This window comes from Halichoeres trimaculatus, unplaced genomic scaffold (genome assembly GCF_033239565.1).
Source record: "Halichoeres trimaculatus isolate MK-OKI-2021-1 unplaced genomic scaffold, fHalTri1.1 fHalTri1_scaffold_2, whole genome shotgun sequence".
Taxonomy (NCBI): domain Eukaryota; kingdom Metazoa; phylum Chordata; class Actinopteri; order Labriformes; family Labridae; genus Halichoeres; species Halichoeres trimaculatus.
The window spans coordinates 28179537-28201491 of record NW_027437180.1 but is presented as its reverse complement, the minus strand read 5'-3'; the positions used below and the strand labels follow the sequence as shown (position 1 = coordinate 28201491).

At 37.5% G+C, this 21955-nt stretch overlaps 3 protein-coding genes across 3 annotated transcripts; 1 reads left to right on the top strand and 2 right to left on the bottom strand.

The window, feature by feature from the left end:
* The first annotated feature begins 17 nt into the window (after window positions 1–17).
* cldnd1b (claudin domain containing 1b) lies at window positions 18–4235 on the top strand. The gene is made up of 5 exons (XM_074683606.1): window positions 18–153; window positions 427–976; window positions 1405–1521; window positions 1925–2062; window positions 2416–4235. The coding sequence occupies exons 2-5, from the start codon at window positions 703–705 to the stop codon at window positions 2634–2636; spliced, it is 750 nt and encodes a 249-aa protein (XP_074539707.1). The 5' UTR covers window positions 18–153; window positions 427–702; the 3' UTR covers window positions 2637–4235.
* A 275-nt stretch (window positions 4236–4510) lies between these two features.
* Window positions 4511–8805, bottom strand: LOC141810659 (N-acyl-aromatic-L-amino acid amidohydrolase (carboxylate-forming) B-like). Its single transcript, XM_074698396.1, has 7 exons — window positions 8576–8805; window positions 6622–6848; window positions 6333–6525; window positions 6065–6155; window positions 5828–5935; window positions 5307–5419; window positions 4511–5061 (listed from the first exon to the last, which is right to left on the bottom strand). Exons 2-7 carry the CDS (start codon window positions 6846–6848, stop codon window positions 4867–4869), a joined length of 927 nt encoding a protein of 308 aa, XP_074554497.1. The 5' UTR covers window positions 8576–8805; the 3' UTR covers window positions 4511–4866.
* A 3947-nt stretch (window positions 8806–12752) lies between these two features.
* LOC141807760 (arachidonate 12-lipoxygenase, 12R-type-like) lies at window positions 12753–21708 on the bottom strand. The gene is made up of 14 exons (XM_074693962.1): window positions 21466–21708; window positions 21007–21199; window positions 20845–20917; window positions 20461–20583; window positions 20260–20357; window positions 18401–18567; window positions 18097–18240; window positions 17059–17262; window positions 16758–16844; window positions 16414–16580; window positions 15921–16042; window positions 14717–14817; window positions 14264–14434; window positions 12753–13307 (listed from the first exon to the last, which is right to left on the bottom strand). Exons 1-14 carry the CDS (start codon window positions 21616–21618, stop codon window positions 13128–13130), a joined length of 1983 nt encoding a protein of 660 aa, XP_074550063.1. The 5' UTR covers window positions 21619–21708; the 3' UTR covers window positions 12753–13127.
* Between the last annotated feature and the right edge of the window lie 247 nt (window positions 21709–21955).

The following is a 21955-nucleotide window of genomic DNA, read 5'->3' as shown; positions in this document are numbered from 1 at the left end:
TATCGCTTTTAACATCCGGGCCTTCGGCCACTTCACCAAACAGAACGAAGAAGAAACTCAACGTCGAAGAAGAAGAGCAGGCCACTGCCTGCTAGGAAAAGGATCTTCGGTCTCAGAATAAAAGTCTGACTTTGGACGTCGTTTCATCTCCAGGTGAATAAAACGCCGCAAGTATCTAACGAACAGTCCTAAATTCAACGGACTTTAGTAGCTTTAGCTTATACTATCATTAGCTAGCTTGTGAAACGCTCACCTGGTTGCTAAGTGGGGTAAGGTGTCTTTGTTGTTACATGCTAGATTTCTAACGAGCCAACCACAAATAACTATGAGCGTAACTATCAGTAAATATTCAGCTAAATAAAACTAGCAACCAGTCTAACACAGACATACACCGTTAACCTTAGTGTGTGTGTGGTTTCCCGGCAGGTCGTGGACGCCTCTATGTTTGGGTCAACATAGAGCACAGGAGGTGCAACATGAATTAATACAGTCCAGTGTTTATGACATTGTCATATATCGGGCTCAGGTGGACAGAAATGCAGTGGTGTCCAAACACTAAACGAAAATATCAGTTTTAAACATTCAACAAGGCTTCATCACTCAGTGGGAGCCAGGCCTTTTGTTTATATAGGTATCATTTTTTATCAGAAAGGACAGTCACTGTGTAAAACAGGTTTAAAACGACCTGTATCCATATCAACCATGGTAGACAATCGTTATGCCACAGCCCTGGTCATTGGCTCTGTGCTGAGCCTGCTGGCCACAGTCTACCTCTCTGTGGCAGTGGGAACTCAGCACTGGTACCAGTACAGCAGTCCACCGTGGAACAATGCTTCTGAGCTCAGAGACAAGTTCATCAATGGAGATTTTGATGAGAAGACATTCAGTGATCCCTTGTTCCGCCTGAATGGTACCCTGGGACTGTGGTGGAGGTGCATCCTGGTACCTGGAGAGACACACTGGTTCAGAGAGCCAGGTAAGACTCCCCTGTACATGAAAAATGAATGAAGACTGTATGTTACATTACCAAGAAGACATCGAATTTTAATGAAATGCCAAAGAAGTTAAGTTTAGTTCAAGAGGAAGGAATAATGTTTACTATTTAACAGTTAGATTCTAAAATTATTTATGGGTTTCAATACTAAATGAGGACAAAGTTCCAAATTACAAGGTAATCCCAAGACAAGACTACAGTTCTTTATTGTAGGAACTTTTTTTGTCCCTTTCCAAGCTTTTTAGGGCAGATTTGGGTTCCAAAATATTTGCTTAGAATCCAAATCTTAATTCAAGCTAACGCTAAAATGAGGGTTCTTAAAAACACCAGCCTGAGATAAGTAATTTTTTGAACTGTTGAACTGCAAACCAAACAAAGCTTGAATTTGTTCTCTGTGATTCTGACTTCAGATCCAAAGATGGAGATGCAGTGTTTGAGTTTCACTCTGCCCCAGCAGTTTATTCCTAAATACAAACAGGAAGGAAACAACAACAACAACGGCAGTGAAGAGGATTTGCTCAGAACCTGTGAGTTAGATTTTTTTTTTATTATTATAATTATTATTATAATTATAGTTATTGTCTGTGGGGTTAAATTTCATATTTCAGTAGAAATGTCCTGTCCCACAGTGCAAGAGTGTACTGTTTTTGTATCTGTTTGTTGGGTGTGCGTGAATTAGAGTCCCTGTGCTTTGTGTCAAAACTTGTTCAAAGAAAAAAACCTGACATTTTCTTTTCCATTTCTTATGTTGACACTAGTTGAAATATATTTAAGGAACATGCATACTTCACAGTCGGACTCCTTGCCTCAGATTATTTCTCAAGCTGTTACTTTACTTCTGTTTCTCTTCAATGACTGTCGTCTGTCATCATTGAAAAAATAATGTTTTGGTTTCAGTGTTTCACTCTGTCTTTTCTCTTTTTTTTAAAGATCTGTGGAGGTGCCAGTTTCTCCTGCCCTTGGTGTCTTTGGCTTTGGTTTTTCAGAGTGGCCTTGTAGGAGTCTGTGCCTGCCTGTGCCGAAGCTTCACCCCCACCTTGGTTGTAGGAGTGCTCCATCTACTTGCAGGTGAGACAGATAACTCCATACACCCCATATTACATCCATAAACCCTGAAAGACTTTAATGACATTGTCCACAAATGCTTATTTATCACTGCTAATAATTAATGATTCACTGTTTCATTATAATTTCATTTTTTAAGTTCATCCATCATCATTTTTTCTGGGACCAACAGTTTAATATAGATTTTTGGAACTGAATGTATTTTATTTAAAGTTTTGTATTGAAATTCCCTTCATGTAACCCAACATATTGGGATTGTTGTTGCCTTTACAGCTCTCTAAACACACTGCAATGTTTGTAAAATTCAAATATATGCACAAGTGGTTTGCATCATTTGTCTCTCTCGTATTCATCAGGTCTGTGTACTCTGGGCAGCGTCTGCTGTTTCCTTGCTGGTGTAGACTTGCTCCATCAGTACTCTGCACCACCTGAAGGGGTGGAGGGCTCCCTGGGCTGGTCCCTCTACCTCGCCCTCATCTCCTTCCCTCTGCAGATGATGGCAGCTGCTTTGTTCCTGTGGGCGGCAAGGAGTCACCGCAAAAACTACACCCGCATGACTGCTTACAGAGTGGCCTAAAGAGAGACTGTAACAATAAGGATACCTTACAACTACTTACCGATCTGTTAAGTTTCTGCAATATCTTGTCTCTGACAAAAAATTTAGAAATGTTGGTTCTAAGTTTTCACTCTTTCTGTAACATTCTCAAAGTAGGTTACACTCTCATGGTATCAGGTATAGCAGTAATAAACCAAACCATTTTGCAGCTAATCATCTTAAGTGCTCACAAACAGGGTTTTCATATCTTTGAGTTGTGTATTTCACCTGTTTTAAGTGTGTCTGATGTATCTGAGAAAGCATGTTATGTACTCATGACATTAGGAGTGATTTATTTTTCTTGTGTGAACTGTGTTGCTATGTCTTCATTTGCCTTCATTTCAGTTGCCATTGCTTCAGAAGCTGCTCATCACCACATTGACCTTAAATCAGTTACATATTATAAACTTGCACAAACTTAAGATTACTTAACTAAGCCAGGGTAGCTTTCACTTACAAGTGCATGAAAAAAAGAAGCCGCCTTTTCATTTTTTTCTTCAATTTTGAATTGTTTAAAAAAATCCTGCCTTTGCTCTGCATGCCTTTTAAGCTTATATTTCCATTCCCTGTGGTAGGGCATGATTTCAGTCTGTGGTGTGTGTTTACTTAACATCAGTCCTAAAACTGTAGCCACTTTTCTCCCATGTGTTTTGTCTATTTATACAGTTTATTTGACTGTAAAAAGAAACTATTTGATTTGATGCCACTCAAGAGAAACCTGTGATCCATAACATTTGAATTTAAATGTTGAAGCCTATGTTGTACTACTTCTATTTTACTAATGTCATATTGAATTGTCACTGTCTGAAACTGCAGCACTTGAGGTGATTTTGTTATCCTGGTTGTTGAGTCATATCCATAACTGAACTAAACTGATCGATGGCCAAATATAAGTGTATCAGTTTTTTAAGTTTCTCCAAAATATTCAAGGGTTGAAGAGTGTGGTATTTTAAACATGATTAAATTTAAAAAAGTCTTACTCTTGAAGTAAAAATCTTGAATGAACTTTTATGATATCAAACACAGAAGGGTGTTGAGAATTTCCTAGCACCAAACCTAAATTGTGATGTTTTTGTGTCACAATATTTTTTTTACATGTATGTTATGTATTCACTATGGCTTTTGTGAATGTTTTTATGTTTTTATTCTGAAGCACACTACTTATTTCTGTATCTATAAATTTGTCAATTGCTGATTTGTGTGTCTGTGATATTTTTGTAACAGTCGCGTAAATGCTTCATCAGTCCTTAAACGGTATAAGCAAGGATCTCAGATATTACAAGAAAACTAGCTCATGGCTATAATAACCAATAAAACTGAATAACACCTCTCTAGAAATAAGAGCTTAAAACTCAGCAGTAAAAGTTAACTTGCAAAAAAAGTGTATAAATTCAAAGTAGACTTACAGTGATTAGTTTGCAGATGCTAGCTCAGTTAACCACTGAGCAACAGTGATGCTTAAAGTTCTGTGAGATTAATTTACCACAGACACTAGAAAGCTAACTTTTTTCACCTGAACATTTGTCATTTCTAGAATCATCATACTGCACAGTCAGTTTCCAATGGACTCAAATGCATAAATTTGTGATAAAATGTTCAGTTTGACCTTTTTAACAGCCTGGAGTGAAAAAGGTGCTCACCTACTCATCGTCCCTCCGACAGAGACAAAAGAAAGCTTTGTTGAATTAATAAAAGCTTCAGATATAAAGACTTTGACTTAATCTGACAAACTTTTTTGTGTCTGCTCACAGAAAGGAAGGTTTTGTAGATTCTTACAACTTTATATTATCTCAAGTCAAAACCCACCACCATATTTTAAGTGAAGAAACATTTATTCAAACATAGTGTCTGCCATTATTTGTTTAAAAAATAAAAAATAACAAAAAATATCATTGGACCATGATCCCAACGTTTGTGCAATATCATTAGTTCAAGTAAAAAAAGACATCTTTGGTATCACATAAGCCAACTTAAGAGCCTCACAGAGGTCTACCTGTGCAGAATGCTGCTTTGGATTATCATTACAGTACTAGGAGTGATCATATAACTGGTTTTTGACTCCTATAGAATTATAATCATTGCATAACTTTTCCATCTTGCTATTTTATTAAAAAAAAAATCATACATGTAGTGCTCTTCATTTTTTATGTGACAGCAATTTGAAAATTGGCTAAAATTTTGTTCTCCTCCTCTCCTCTATACCTCTATATTCTCAGTCTTTTTTCACACTTATGGATGGGAAGGTTAGTGTGATCTTCTTGCCTAAATGGAAGGCGATCTTCTTCTCATAGTAGGCACATTCGTTCACAAAGAAAGGGTAGAGGGCTTCTCCCTCATGCTTCACTGTCTCCCCAGAAAATGACAGAAATGTTGGGTCTCCTGGTTGGAGAAGCATGAAGTCACTGTCCTGAAAAATAAGAGAGTTTGAGAAATGAGTTATCGTGCACCAGAAAAGTTCAGTAAAAGAATAATGTTTTTTTTTTCCTTTGATGAAGCATGCATGCAAATTAAAGTTTTTGGGAAACCACTGAAATGTGTAGTGACAGATAAATTTTACATATTGGGAAAAGTCTTTTTTTTTGGTAAACTGCCAAGTTTTTAAAAACTTCCAGCAGAGGATTATGTGTTTAAACATGTTTCCTTGTCCCATACCTGCAGCTGTGGGTGTATGGCAGCAGTGATTTCATTCGTTGCAGGATCCCTTGGGTAGTCAACAATCTTTACTGGAGCATACGCCTCCACTTCACCTCCCTCGAAGGTCACTCCTACAGGAAAAGGATGCTGTAAGTAATATGAAGTAATCCTGTGTGCTCATAAAGACTCACAGTTTGAGGTATGGGTCATTCAAATGGCGTAAATGGTATGTACGGACCGGTTTTGGGGGTACCAGCTTATTGAATTAGCGCTGCCTTCTTAATTGGTTTTTGTAAAAGACAGAAATCAGATATTTGTGATGGAGACATTTATTACAAAAACTAGGATTCAAGAGCGAAAAAAGCAAAAATTGTGCTTGATCTGACCATCACAGACTGATTGATGATCTCTGAGTGATACCAACAGAAGCTTTGTCACCACTTTCCCCCCTTGATGTGATGAGATGTTTTTCTCATTTTGCTCCTTATTCGTAAATGGTTGATGCCTATTTTTTGGTAATAAAAGCAGTTGTGTCTCACCAGAATTGAACCGCTCAAGCCACTCTTTTGTGAGATCCACCGCTTCTTTCACCATGTTAAAGATATCAGCTCTGACCACACTGTTGGGTTGGGGGCCAACTTCCACAGCTGCAGGGAGCAAGAAAAATAGGCCCAATGTTTCATACTTTAACAACTCTAGTAATTAAGAAACATAAGTCTTCAGAGAAACCAGCAGATAAAAGGAAAAAAAAAAAGGAAAAAAAACTTAAAACTTACCAAAGCCACGTTTGCCCACCGACTCCAGGGAGTAAGCCTCAGAATGGGGGATGCTCAGCTGGATGGCTCTCACAGGGGTGGTCATCTTGCTCTGAAAATAAAACCAAACTGTGAGTTGCTTTGGTACGATCCACTGAGTGTTAACATCAAAACATATCTTCACTGGAGGGTTTCAAATTCCTATTTTTTTAACTACATGACTAAACAGAATGAGGTGATACTTATTGTCAAACAAATTTTTGCCTCAACAACAACATGTAGAACTGACCTGAATGTATTTGTAAATGTGCAGAGTGACGGGGTCTATGGAGTAAAAGATGAGGCACATGCCCATGTTGGAGGTGGTGTTGTGGAGGTCACAGAGCAGATCCACAGCCTCCTCACTACCTTTGGGCCCAAGCTGATTGTTCAGCTCTTGGGCTCGCCTCAGCTCAAAGGGTGAGGAGTCTGTAATGGGGGCACTGGAAACAAGGAGAGACAGAGATTTTTTTTTGTTTAGCTGGATTTAGTTCATCTTTGTTTCTCTCAACCAAAACCTTCAGAACTGGTGACCTTACCTCAACAAGGCATCTGTGAAACAACGATTGAGATCTTGGTCTATATATCTTTTACAGGCCTCCACAGACCGTGGGTTTGACAGAACGGTGATTATCGAAACAGATCCCGCTAGATCTTCCTTCTGTTTCTGCATCTCTCTCACCATGTACACTCCTGACATCTCATTTCCATGGGTGCCGCCACAAATGGCAAGTCTGGACAGTGGTGGGAAAGTGACATGCTCCATCTGTTAAAAGAGAAAGGGATGCTGGGAGATTAGTGTTTTCTAACGCTAATGCCTCCACCTTATCCTACAACATTTAGTTTTGGAGTGTTTAAGAGTGAAGGTAAACATTCATGTAGGTCTGTAAGTGCCCTGTGTAAAATGTAATAATGTTAAACATAAGCCCGAGAGACAGGAAGGGGAAACTGAGTTAAGTCTCTCATCTCAAACTATCGGTGAATGAACGACTCCAGTTTTAGAGTCAATCAAGAGGATCACAGTAGATCTTCAACCTCTTGATAAACATTGTTAACACACGAGAATTTGGTCACAGACAAACATTGTCTCAGCCTCTTTGGATGTTCTTCAAATGATTGTGGAGATAATCTCCTGAGCACACCAAAGGAAAAGGCTGTTGTCCTTTTATTGACCTTCGTAAACATGAAGGATGTTGTCTGAGTGAATCTTTTACTGACTGGTTGTGAGACCGAGGGGGACTCTTGATGTTTGTTTCCCAGTGGAAGTCAGAAATATTTCTCATCTCAATTATACAGCATTTCACTCGTACAACACTTTGGTTTTATGCCTTTTTTTTACTAAAAGTTGAAATTTATCCTTTATCATCGTAATTTTTATTGTTTGAGTAGGCGGTCGGCTCTGTTATTGAATGACTGTTTTAATGAAGACCTCTTGATTCCTTTTCCTTAACATCATTCGCCACTTGCCTCCAGAAACTCATTCACCATCTTTAAAATCCCTTTGTAACCCTGTAGTGAAAGGGTTTTAAACATTGTTTGCATTGTTTAGTGTATTTTCCACCCAACAAAGAACAATAGACAATGATCACACGTTACTCATTCAGTATGCAGAGATCCAGTGACCAGCAACAATTACAAATTTAACCCTACAATACAGGTTCAGAGGGGTTACATTTATCGTTTATCTCATTTGAAATGTGAATTTTTATTTTCCTTACAAGCTTCATTTCAACAAATACTGCTCTTTATTCCTGTCACGCTTGCACATGATGCAGGGGTACATGGTTAAATCTACATTTTCCATCATTAAAAAAACCTACCGTCAGCACATACATAGACATGTTGCTGCATGTCTGAGAGGAGGCAGTTAATGACAAACAGGGAAAGAAAAGACTTCAACATCACAAAAGGAATTTTGATGGGAGAGGTGATTGTTGTTGTTCTGTCTGCAAAAGCTACATTTGTGTTAAAGTTCCTGAATAACATGCAGGTGCTTAATGCTAAATGTGGATTTCAAATAACATGACACAGATTGTGTAGCAAAGCTCTGTTGTAGACTCACTCACTTCAGACATGCAAAACTTGGCATGTATGAACTACTACTTCATTTGAATGTAAGCGTCCTCCAGGTACAAAACCTGGAAAACCAGTTCACCCTCAGCCTTGAGAGAGTACTTAATCCAGATCAGACAGTCATGCAAACAGCAAAAGTATAAAAACAGATAACACTAGATAACACACTGATGGCATTGATTAAATTTACTATGCAATAAAGAAAAAGGGCCTAAAGACAAAAGTTGGTACAGAAACATGCTACTTAAAGTGTATCCTTCTCAGCCAGCTGACTATCTGTGTCCTCTCTGTGTTTGTTCTTCACAGCAGCCCTTCTGCTCTGATCATGTTCTAGGATCAACTAACAGGCGAGATCAATATGCAATACAACAGAATGAAGGAAAATAATACAAGAAACATATTCAGCACAACACGTCTTACCTTTCAGTCTCTCAGCTCAACTCAGCACAGCTCTGTTCCCACTGAGCTCCAGCAACCTTTGAACTTAGGGGGAAGTCGTAATAGGACAGAACTAGGGCAGTGTTTCACAACCTACAAGGGGCAAGCTATTTTCCAGCTGTTAACCATTCACGTGCACCAACATATCTTCATACAAACTTGAGCTCATTTCACATACAGAAACAGGAAGTGTCAACTGAAAGCCGGCCCTCTTGCTTTCGTGTCTGGTTTCTGTCCTGCAGCCCTCCTCTTTATGTTCTGAAGATCAGATTTCAAGCAGTAAGACATTTTATGGAGTGACTCTGTGTTGTTTTCCACCAAACCAGCAGGAGCCGCTCTAAAAGCTGTGTGAGGAGGGCTGCAACTGGTGCAACAATGACAGAACTGTCCTAAATTAGAGAAGGCAGGTTGATGACAAACTAGTGTTCCTTTACAGAGTCTTGGAAAAACTGGTTTGCTGTTGAAAGCCTGTTTTGGGAAGAAAGGGGGGTCGATAGGAACTGTTAAATTTGTTTTGGAGTCCGCTGTCAGTAAAAATCTTTCCTCCATGGTTTTGAAACAGCTCTGAGACCACAGGCACCCATCATACCAGATTACAAAGTGTTTTCAGCTTTACAGCCATGCATAACATGGAGAACTAAAACATTTAAGAAATAAAACCACTGCAAAAAAGGTGCATTAACTAACAGCTGTGTCCTCCTGTAGATACAGTTGCTGTACAGCTTTCTGTTTTTCTTTAACGCCTCCTGCCATGAGGTTGTGGTTTCAGGTCCAGTCCCTTTTTTCATACACATGTTAAAGCATTTATGCTCACTAGAATGCTGTACAAACATTGTAGAATAAAAAATATTCACAAACTAAAATCGAATTGTGTAGTGCAGCTATATATACATATATATTAACCCTACATATCATGTCTTATAAGACAGAATTACATGAATTACATATGGTTAATGATGTATTCCCTTATGCTTTTTTTCAGGAGCTCTGTGATCATCTATATTTTTGTGTGAGGATTTTTTATCCAAGTTATCTTGTAAAATAATTTGGGGCATGTGACACAGTTTTTACCCTCTAAACATTCAGACTGTGACGTTTTCATAAATGATTGAGGTCTTTCTGATAAATAATCAAATCATAAAGGATACTATCCTCTGGCTGGGAACAACGACACAGTCTATGGGGGAAAAAAAACTAAACTAAACTAATAAGTGTCTTAAAGTTGATTACCTCACATTTTTTAATCTTTTCCCTCCGAGTGACTCTCCTGCTCTCATCCATTTCTTCCTCTGTCACTCTTTAAGAGGAGCCTGAGCTCTATTTAAACATGTAATCCTGTAGGATCAGTCACTTGACTATAAGCTGCTTCCTTTCGCTTACACACTCAGTCTTTCATCCTCTCGTCCTCTCTGACGCTTCATTAAATCCAGTGAATTGCTGTACTGTTAATTTCAGGATACTTCAGTTCAGACAAATCCAACAAGACTTAATGGCTCTGATGTCTATCTTTGTACAGCTGTTTTTGACCTTTGACCTTTTTATATCTGGAGTTTATTTGTATTATCTGAAAGTGTAACATAGCTTTACATAATATACATTTACACAATGCCAAACTCAGACCACATTTTGCCAGAGTATTATTTTGGAGGTAAACTAATTATTTCCTCATGAGCTACTTGTTTAAAGATTTCTCATTTAATAGTTTTAATAGCTAACAGCTCAGACTAATGATGTAGAATATACATCATCATCATCAAGAATAAACTAAGTTCAAAACTACACCAAAACGTGCTTTGTTATTTGAGCTGATGTTCTGTGACTCGGTTGTATAACGGTAACTGTATAGTTAGACCTAATTGATTGAAATGTATTTATAGCTTGGATGCTTGGATGGTAGCAAATGAGAACTTGAGGAAATCACCTCAATCCAGCAAAGGTCAGTGCAGTTTGAGTTATCTTTAATTTTTGTCTCTGTACCCAGAGGTGTCTGAGATCCTCTGATGCCACAAATGAAGGAGTCTGCAACTTGTTATAAGTTCCTCCACCCAACAGTAAATGTGAGCGGGAGTTTTCTCTGGGTGTGAAAAAAAACAAAGTCAATACTGTCAGTGGACATGTCCTGCATTATGTGTAATGGCCTGCAGGGGGAGCGCTACAGCTGAATTGTATCAATCATCTGTCAGCAGCGGCTTGACACTGATGAGGAGCAGCAGTAAAGGAATGTCAGCTATCACTACATGTTTATGATGAGTTCAGGGGCTGGATTTGAGCTACTAAGGGGAAGGTAAACTCTTTTGAAACTATGAAGCTTTCTTTTAATCTGCGACAAAATAACTGATTCTTCAAAGTTTTCATTCAAACAAAGTGTCTTTGTTTCTTAAAAAACACCAGTACAACTGTTTTAAAGTTGCATACATATTTTCATACAATGTCAAGGAGAAATTTTGTTTTTTATGAACCCGCAGAACGTTATGTATCTATCTATCTATCTATCTATCTATCTATCTATCTATCTATCTATCTATCTATCTATCTATCTATCTGTCTATCTATCTATCTATCTATCTATCTATCTATCTATCTATCTATCTATCTATCTATCTATCTATCTATCTATCTATCTATCTATCTATCTATCTGTACACACACACACACACACACACACACACACACACACACACACACACACACACACACACACACACACACACACTCTGACCTCTGTACCAGACCTTACAGTGAGGGTGGTAGGACAAAAATCAAAAATTGATACATTGGGATTTTTTGTTTGATTCTTTGTCAAAAAAAAAAAAAAACATTTTTTTTTTCAAATTCAAATTCTTGATTTTAGTCTTTGTTAATAAACAGGATTGGAAAAAAGTTACCACTTGTCTCCAGCAGAGGGTTAAATGTGTCTATCTATTTATGTGATGTGCATTTTATGGGAAAATATGGCTCCTGATATAGTCTTAATACATCATCAGCATCATTTAACCTTTTCACATGGACTGGTGTTAAAAAAAGCAAACTAAAATTGCAAAAATTATCAATATTGAAGAATCCCAATTTGAATCTGTTCTAAACCCCCAAAAATTGTAATCAAATTGTAAGAATAGCATACCGTCTCAGCCCTGCCTGACAGTGTGCTGTAGTGTAACAGTAATTCCCACAGCACTGCATGAACATTTTTCCCAAAGAGACTGTCCTATATTTACATTTCTACTTTTTTTTTCTTTGTGCCATGCTGCGCCTTCTTTTATATTGCAATGATGGAATCAGTCAACACATTACAGCACAAACAGTGAAAGCATAAATGTGAATTTTGTCTCGTCTCTTTGAATCAATCTCTCACATACACTAAGATGTAACTTACAATTAACAACAACTGTCATCAGAACGTTACCTATAGTTTACAGTTGTATTGATAACATGACAGAGCACTTTGACTGTCCTATTGAAACACAATGACCAAAGGACTCATTATTCTGATGCACTGACATGTTCACTGACACAGAGATTTACTTTTAAGAGATGAACCAAGAATTTTGAGAAAGAGACAGGTAATCCATGGTGTTTTGCAATTTGTACAAACTGTTTTGAGAATTGCACTTACTATTTAGCACATGGCGAGGATGATTCGAGAAATGTACCGAAGCATTTGCCATTTGCTAACTCATTTGATCACAAGTTGAAAAAAGGAAGAGAAATTTATCTCCTATGATCCTATGATCTTATGATCCTATGATCAAGCATTTCCGTCAGAGTTGACCTTATTTTCAAGCATCCAACAGGCCAATAGGCTAATTGGCACATTTGCCTTAAATATGACATAATGTAACCTGAGTGGCTGTTTTTTTTTTTTTTTTTTTTTTTTTGCTTTTGTCATGAAAAAGAATCAGAATAATTTTTTTCAGTTTCATGGTCAGTTTGAGACTTCACAGCAATGGCTACCTGCTGATACAACGTCAACCCAGATACTTGCCCAGTGCTACAAAAACATGAAACAACACAACATTAGCCAACCCAGAATATTTATTTATTTTAAAAACAGAACAAACACTGAAAAGTAACGTTAACAATTATTGAAAAGCATGATAAATGAGAAACCCAGAGCAGACATTAAGTCTTGACCATTTAGTCTAATAAGTGCTGAGGGAAAATGAAATAATGAAAAAGTTGCAAATGAAAAAGGTGATTATTATTTGGGCTTAAGTCCCCTCACTTAATTGTGAAGTGAAAATCCTAGAGGGACAAAGGGAGAAAATAATGTAGCTATCTGATAAGCTCATAGGCAAATCTCATGAGCATTTTGATTAAAGAAACACCTCATAAGAACAGAAAATGGGTCATTTAAGCAGTCTGTCATACACATTAGAAGAAAATGATTATATGAAATAGTTTCTTTGCATTGTCAATATTTTTGTTTATTTTTTTAATTCAGTATTTACTATTTTTTCTGATCACGTTTATCCTCTTGTTTTGGATAAAGCTGAAGCTGAACTTTGGCTAACAGCTGATCAGGTCACACAAACATTTAAGTGGCCACACTGTTCTCCATCACAGAAGGCTTCATGTACATGTACGGGGGATCCAGGCCCTTGTTTCTGGTGTCAATTTTTCCATCCAGCTCATTAAGCTCTCCTTGAAGCTTTTTTATCAGCTCAAGGGGCTTATCCTCAGAGAAGAGCTGGTTTGGGTACTGGCCCAGAGGTACCTGAAGACACGAACGACACATTTAAAATTAAGTTTTCCTTCTTTTTCCTCCAACAAAAATGTAAATGTTAACAGACTTACATTAATATAATACACAGTAAAAATAAGTCAGAAGATTTCTCACAGTACAGTTCGGGAAAATATCAGTTTCTAAGACAAATTTATAATCAACGGGATTGTGAAGACTATCCACCTAAAGTGGATTGCAGTGACCTTTGGCTGGAAGTGGCGTGCACATGTTCATGATGACATGACTCCAAACAAAGCGTGTGTTTATTTAGATCAAACTTTCTTTTTGACTATGGTTTTCTTTGTTCAAGAAGGAAGAGTCTCAAGTTGAACTGACCACTGCAGAATAACTACTGCATGTGGGTTGGAATGAACATTATCACAAACAGTTTATTCCTTGTTTTAGCCTTTAGCCCTTGCTCTGTCATTCTCCTATTTAGGTTTCTTCTGCCTTTCTGTCCTTTTTCTGTCAGACAGTTAAGCTCCACTGTCCACTATCACAGCAAAATTAATCACAGAAATTGTTTTCGGCAGAGAAAAACACAATTCTCCTCACTGCTAAACTTCTTCATCCGTTGTGGTGTTGTCACAGAGACTATGAAGTGGTGTGAGACTTTAATAATCACTAAGAAAGTCCCTACATTCCATTAAAGAAAATTTAACAACAACAATAAGTTTGTTGGGTCATGTCTGTATTTCGTATGTTCCATCATTTTTTTAATCTAAAATTGTTAAAGTAACTTTTATTACTTTCACTGACACCTATCTAAGAAAACAATAAAACAAGTTTAGTTAGTCATACAGGGGAATCAGTGTTAATGTCTGTCTTAAGTGCATTGAACTGTCAGAGCTTCTGAAAAATTTAGCCTCAGTGACATCTTGAGCTAGAGAAATAAAGGTTTGCATATCTTTGATTCATGTGTTTTTGATTAAGTATTTGACACTTACAAAGTCAGTGGATGGCTTGCTGAGAACATGCATGATGAAGATTCCACGAACTGTCGCTTTGACGCCGGGGAGCGCCTTCATTAGGGTTTCCTCACTCGATTCCCCCTTTTTGACAGGAGGAGCTTCTTGCATTGAGGGGGGAAAGTTGGGCATCCAGGCACCATGGTCCAACTGCAAAGATTGACAGGTGACTTATGGGTATCTCTTGAAGCACCATGAATATGCTGATGAGTGATGTACAAACCAGAAAGCAAAATAGGTTTTGTATGTTTAGGCCTTAACTGGAAGGCCATGGATAGTCTGTTCATTTTTTTACTGTATGGTTTAATAGTGAGCGGCAGAGAAAGTAATCAAAGCATCTTAAATTGATTTTTTTTAATGGTTTATTGCTAGGTTGCAAAGCCTCATCTAAACTTGCCTCAAAAATGAAACAACAATAATGAAATGGCTCACCTGTCCAGCATTCACAGCTGAATGCTGTCCTGAGCAGGTGAAGATCACCATGGTCACAAACTTCACCAGCTGAGGCAGTGTGTCAAATTTCTGTGGAATTCCTGAGAATTACAGAAGATGAACCACATTATATGATAACCGTTTAACTGAACATAAAAAAACAAAAACAAATGAAGAAGCTTTCTGATCAGCTATCGGCAATAGGAGCTGTCACAGTTTGCCACTAAGATATGCTACTATTTTCAATGCAGTGGAACAACTATTGACAATCTGGCTCTGCAGTCCGTTCAGCAAGCTTAAAAGAAACTTTGTTTGTTTTTTTTTAAGAGTAATGTCACTGTGATTAACGGTCACACAAAACAAAGACAACACCAAATCATACTCCACCATGTCTAGAGTATTAATCATTTCACCATTTCCATGGCACTATGAGGGTTTGGGTTAAGTTATGATTAGGTTATCAGCTGCACTAGAACATCTCACTGGTGTTCTAGTGCAGCTGATGTTCACCATATACATGTTCTGCACATGCATATGGTAAAATGCTGCTCCCTAGTGACCAGTAAGGGGATTTTTACTGTGAAGTTTTAAAATGAGCCACCTTTGTGCTCAGGAGCTGTACCTTAGACCTTCATCTCTGAAGCCGTTTTTTTGTTTAGGAGCAGGAATGCTGCAGCAAGAAGACGACAGGAAAAGCAAAGATTGCCACAGGTCTTGAAGTGAGGTCTTACTAACTTATTTTAAGATCATTTACTGTAAGAGTTAAGGTATGCTGTAACCAGAATTTACTGTATATGAGCTCATATACATCTACAAATTAGTTGTAAATTGTTTTCATTCTGTATGACAAAAACCTGAACAGATACCTTTTTAGCTTTAGTGAGTCAAATGCTGATTCTTTACATCACTGTATGTAATGTCCGTTGTAAATGCATTAACGCCATGCAGGGACTTGAAAGGCTTGAGGCAGGGAGTCAGATTGTGGGAGAGATAGGAGTAGACCAACAGGTTAGAAGGTGTAACAGTAGATATTTTACAGGAGTTCACAAAAAAAGTGGTTAAATGGAACTGCTTGCCTGTATCATATCAAGCTGCTCAAGACATTGCACCTACCTGTGTGTGGATTTGAGCATACACCCCTTTTTTGCCATACCCACATTTGATAAATGAGGGCCACTATGTTTTTTTTTTCTCTCAAACTAACCTGAACCTGCGTTGGAAAGGAATCCTTCCACAAAAATGTCTGAAATCCACTTCTGCAGCTCAGCATCTTTCTGGACATCAGCATCAGTTTTGTAGTAATAGCTGAGGACTCCTTCCACAAACCTTGAAGAGAAAATTCAAGAAGTGTTATTAAAAACATGAAATTTCACATTTGTATTCACTCTGCTGTAGTACAGTGCTCCTTTGTGGGACTTTTATTAGACTATCTCTTTTTATCGAACAGTCCTGTTGTTTTTAGAACTTTTAAGGACTAATTGCTACCACAGTGAAGCAGGGATCTTTGATGTTTGGTGAAACTAAGAGAGGTGTGTGCTTGTGCAAACTTTGAGTAGGTCTGGTGTTGCCAGTGGTTAGCATCAAACATCTTAAAAGATTTGCAACTCTGAATGTCACTCTACTCCAATCCGCTCGTCTTTAACATTATTTTGATCCATAGATAACAAAGAGAAAACCGAGAAAACTTAATGCTGTACCTGTGGATGATTTCCCAAAGCTTGAGTCCATCATCCCTGTAGTAGAAGTTGGGCACATCCTGCAGCCCACGCGCAGCAATGTCATCTGGTATGCAGAGGGAGGTGTACGTCACTTTGGACAGTGATCTCTGAAGGAGCGGGGCGATACCTTTTCCAGAAGCCGAATACTGGAAACCAGAAGAGAATATTGTTGGATATAAATACTTGATACCCTGATAAAAAAATACATAAAAATTGTTTAGTTAGGAGGTTTCAACTTTTTTTTTGCCATATGCATGCACAGTTTTTGAGAAAATTAAGATTTCATTGGCCAACATGACTAGTGGCTGGTAGCTTTTTCTCACATTTGGGAAAAACCCTTGAGGAGAAATCAGCAGAAGTCGAGCCATGACGTTCATCTGCAGAGTGTACCGAGTGTGGGGGATGAGGAGCTAAGGGAAAAAAATGAACAATGTTATAAACCCGTAATATTTATATTCTTGTTTTAAAAATTGTCTGGAATTTCACGCTCTTATACAAATAAGATTTATGAAATTCCCTGAAGTAGATAAATACCAACACAACATTGTGTATTATTATTTTGAAGGCTACCCCCATCAGGAAGATAAAGAATCAGTGTTTTTCACTGTATTCCTTTGCAGTTACCTTGTAGAGTGGATGCACCATGGGCACATTGCGTAGCAGAGACACAGCAAAGACCTCAGCCAGCAGGTGAGTGCCCAGCAGGTGAACAATGAGTTGATGGTAGCTGAAATCTGAACTTCTCACAAAAGTCTTGGCCAACAGCCAGTCGTGCTCGGAGTCAGAGGGAAGAAAGATGGGGTTGTCCTTTGCAGGAGCCTGCTTCAGCTACAAGGGAGGAAATGTAGAGTTTCATTGTTAGTTACAAACATCGGTTAAAAATGATGAAAAACGAATGTCTGGAAGTTTGTCTGTTCAACCTTTTTTTCGGATATGGACATTTTTATGTCTGCTTCAACAATATGCCAATGTAAAGATAAACCACAGTATTATCGCTGTTCATGCATCACAAAGTCATGTCATGTCATGTCACAAATAAAACTGATTTCTTACGTTTTTAATTTTGTTATATTTTGTTAATGTTTTAAGTTCTCAAGCCTGCTCAGTAAAACTTACTATATATATATATATATATATATATATATATATATATATATATATATATATATATACATATTTATATATATATATACATACATATTTATATATATATATATATATATATATATATATATATATATATATATATATATATATATATATATATACAGCCCTGCGATTGACTGGCGACCAGTCCAGGGTGTACCCTGCCTCTCGCCCAATGATTGCTGGGATAGGCTCCAGCCACCCGCGACCCTAAAACAGGATAAGCGGTATAGAAAATGAATGAATGATGAATGAATGAATATACATACATATTTATATATATATATATATATATATATATATATATATATATATATATATATATATATATATATATATATATATATATATATATATGTATATATGTATATATGTATATATATATATATATATATATATATATATATATATATATATATATATATATATTCTAGCTCCTTCGATTCTCCTCGATTACTACCATTTTCTAATTCTTACCGTGATGATTATTTTTAGTTGTATTGAAGTTGCTCTCACCTGGATGGCGATTGGCATCATCTTGTCTTCAGGGGTTTTGTGAAGCAGGATGAGGGGAGCCATGAGGTACTGTTTTCTCCCGTTTACAGTGTTTGCTTCAAGTCCATCCAAAACCTTGTAGTCGCACAGGTAAATGTTGCCATTCTGAAGTTTTAGAGAGGATGAGAACAGATTGGCTCTAATACATACAGTGTGGATTTTATGAACATGGAGTAGACATGTCCATGCATCATACAAGTGCACATTCAAAAATTCATGGAACTATTTTTTCTATTAAAAGTCTATGTAAAGTAAAGACAGTCACCTTCAGCTCCTCTGCCAGGCGTCGTTCACCCATGGGGAAGACCATGCTGTCAGTGACAGGAAAGTTCTCAGGGAGGACTGAGCAACGTTGGATCAACATGGGGTTGACGCCATTCAGAAACTGGTAGCCGAAAAAATCATCATCCTTCCAATGTTTTTGAACGTATTCTGGAAAATTAGGATTGTTAAGTTTTAACCTCACTGATTAAAAGAGAAATCGACATGCAGTTAAAATGGAGAAAAACAGAGTGTTTCAGAGAACTCAGGAAATGCGTTAATAACATAAGTTAGCACTGTGTCATTATGTTGTGATTCCAACCACTCTGAGAACAGACCATGTGCCCTCTCCCTTTTTTAAATCATCACTTAGCACTTCCATCTCAACTTCAGATAAAACACAACACTGCTTTGTATTTGTAACCTCTGATTTCTCCCGTCCTGGATGCCCTTAGACCCCCACCTGTCTGGTCAGACTGTAGTCTTTAATACCACACCTTTTTAAAAGCTTTTTGGATCTAGGACATTTTCAGAAATAGGATCTTAGTTTAAAACTTTCATCCGTGGTGACTGTGATGGATATGAGGTAAGTGATGCTTGCTGTGTGATTGTGTTGTGTAACTTTGCTGATATAGCAAGCAAAGTACAGAGTGCCCCTTTGTCTGGAGATAAAATTCAAGATGCTGTCCGAAAAAAAAAGAAAGAAAAAAAGAAAAATAGAAACAAGGATTGTGTAACTGCAAGGATGCTTCATTACTAATATTATGCAGCATTATCAGACAAAATAAGAGAGAGTAAGTGGTATTACCATGGAGACCTAATATATTCAATGTGACTTTAAGGCAGTGTATACCTTAAGTAATAAATCAATGAATTAAATTGAATTAAATAAAGTCTTAGAATTATTTTGCTTTTAAGAAAGAGGTGAGAGAAGGAATCTGCTCCAGTCATATGGGGCCCCTCCCTGCCCAAGGGATAATGTTTGAAAAGTGTTGGTATATGGCCAGGAAGTTCAGTGAATTGAGTTCTGTCATGTTATATGCTCAGTCCAGTCTCATCTTGAGTCTGTATTATTTAAACTCTTGTGTTCATCCTGCCATGTCACTTTATTTCTGCACACACAAATCCTTCCCTATATTTTTCTTTTTTATTTTATTTTTTCTATGTGAAACATTCATATTTAAACAATGTATTTTCCTGCATTTAAAATAAATGTTTTCAATCATCAAAGTAACTCATGTTCCATCAGAAACCATGTTAGAGCTAATCTTTAACAACAACCTAAAATATAATAAAGATGTTTTACATGATAAAAAGTTGGGTTAAAAGTTATTACATTGTGGGCTCAGGATCACTTTGGGCTGTTGCCACATATCAGAATCTAGAAAGCCACAAACCTAGAGCTGGGAGCCTGGACCCCGACAGAGCATGGATACTGAAGGTCATACCCAGTTCAGAAAGGATGCTCCAGTTGTAACCAGTTGTGCAAAAAGAGGGTTGATGTCTGACAAATAATTCGCAAAATCATTTGATCATTTACAGTGAGATTTCATCATAAGAGATCTTACTATTGTTTATCAATCATTTCATCATTTTTTAACAGATATTCATATAAAGGAAAAGCATTTTGACTGTGTAATTCTGTTAAGATGGATTAATAATCAATGGGCACTTTGTTATCTAATTTCCTCCTTAGATATAGGCTGTGTCTCATTTTTATGATATGGATGATTGAATTCATTTTGAAAATACTCTGTGTAAAAATCCCATTAGATTCTTCTTCTTTTTTATTCTGAAGGCTTATACCAGGAGAGATGTGTTGTGTTTTGCTATGATGTAATAAGTTCAAAATAAAAGTAATACCTGACATAGCCGATTCGCCAAACACCTTGGAGAAAGCCCCCAAAGCAGACCACTGCAGCTCAGAATCAGCCAGTAACTTGAATACCACCTCAAGCAATCTACAAATTCAAGGAGGAAGTGATCAGTATACCTAAAATACTTTGGAGTAACAGGTAGACACATTGATGGATCAACAGATTCTGAGAGAATTTAGGACTTCACCCTGGAATGACTCTGAAGTTAAACTCGTTGTTCTTGGAGTAGGAGAACCTGACCTCAACAGGCAGTGAGCTCGGGTCTTGTGACTTGATGCAGTGAGGAATGCCTGGTGCATACTCACGCCATCTGGAAAAACAGACCATGGGAATGACAAATGTTTGAGCAACTTAATAATACCTTTGGTTAATAAATAGAGCATAAAAGAACAATATAGCTCACACATATTCAGACATCTACATAAGTGTTCTTAAAAAAAAAATCTGGCAGGTTTAACCACATATTAGCTGGTGGATAGTTATCAAAACAAATACAGAAATCCATATTGAACAACTTTAGACTTGTGACTGTAATTAAATAAAAAGGGGAAGATAATTTCTCCACTCTTACACATATTCTTTCTCTCGACAGCCCACCTCCCGACTGCGCTTCTCCGGGAGAGTGTCTCCATCGACCAAAAGAGCTCAAAGAAATTAACAAAGATGTTAAATTTGACATTACAGTTTATCTTCAAATCTTGTCTTTATTTTATTTTCTGTTAGTGAAGAGTACCTTTTCCCTCTCTGAACATGTACGTGTCAGTGTCATCAATCCAGTGGAATACTGGGAAGTGGCATGTGTCCCCCTCAGGGGATTTCACTGTCACCTTGGCGACGAACCAGGCATCTCCAGCCAAATCTCTGTTCATCTCTATCATGAGCAGCTTTCCAATCGACTTTGGGCAGGACACGGTTAAGTTGGAAACCTTGAGTAATGACAAAATTTTTTGATTAGATCCATGAGGTCATGTGAAATGTATCTGAAAAAAAAGACAATTTGAAAATTCCATTAATTCACCTGGGCTTGAAGAGTCAAAGACAGTAAAACTTGTTGCTTGAAATGTGTGTCAGATTTTTCTAGGACTTATTGTCAGTTAGAGTTTACATAAGATGCTCCAAATCACACAGAGGCACAGCTGGCTTTGTAAGCACGCAGTACATTTAAACATTGTGAGTGTCATTTCAGACTTACTGCTCCAAAAACTCCAATGAAGAGGTCGACTCTCCCTTCCAGACGTACAGGACTGCTCTCTCCATCTGAACCCACCAGCTTGACGCTGACATTGTTTAAAGTCTTTGAGTTAATCAGGTTGCCCGTGAACAAAGTCACTTCATAATTCACCATTTTCTCTCTGGTGAGTAGAAGAATCTCTGTGAAGGAGGGAGGAAGAATTAACAGCCTTAATTTTGCCACAGTCACACAGTCCAAATAATGCTTAAGTACAGTCAGAAACAACTTGTTTTTTCTATTCATCTACTGTGATCCTCCTGTCATCTGAAATTAATCAGAGAAATGTCTTACTCACCAGTCAGTAAGATGTTGGGAGTTCCTCTGATGAACCACTCCTTGGATGTGGCAGACAACACTGAATCTTCTCTTTATATTTACTGTCTGTTGGTGGGAGTGTCCTGAATTTACTCACTTCAGGTAATGTAATGATAGACACAACCATTATACAAAC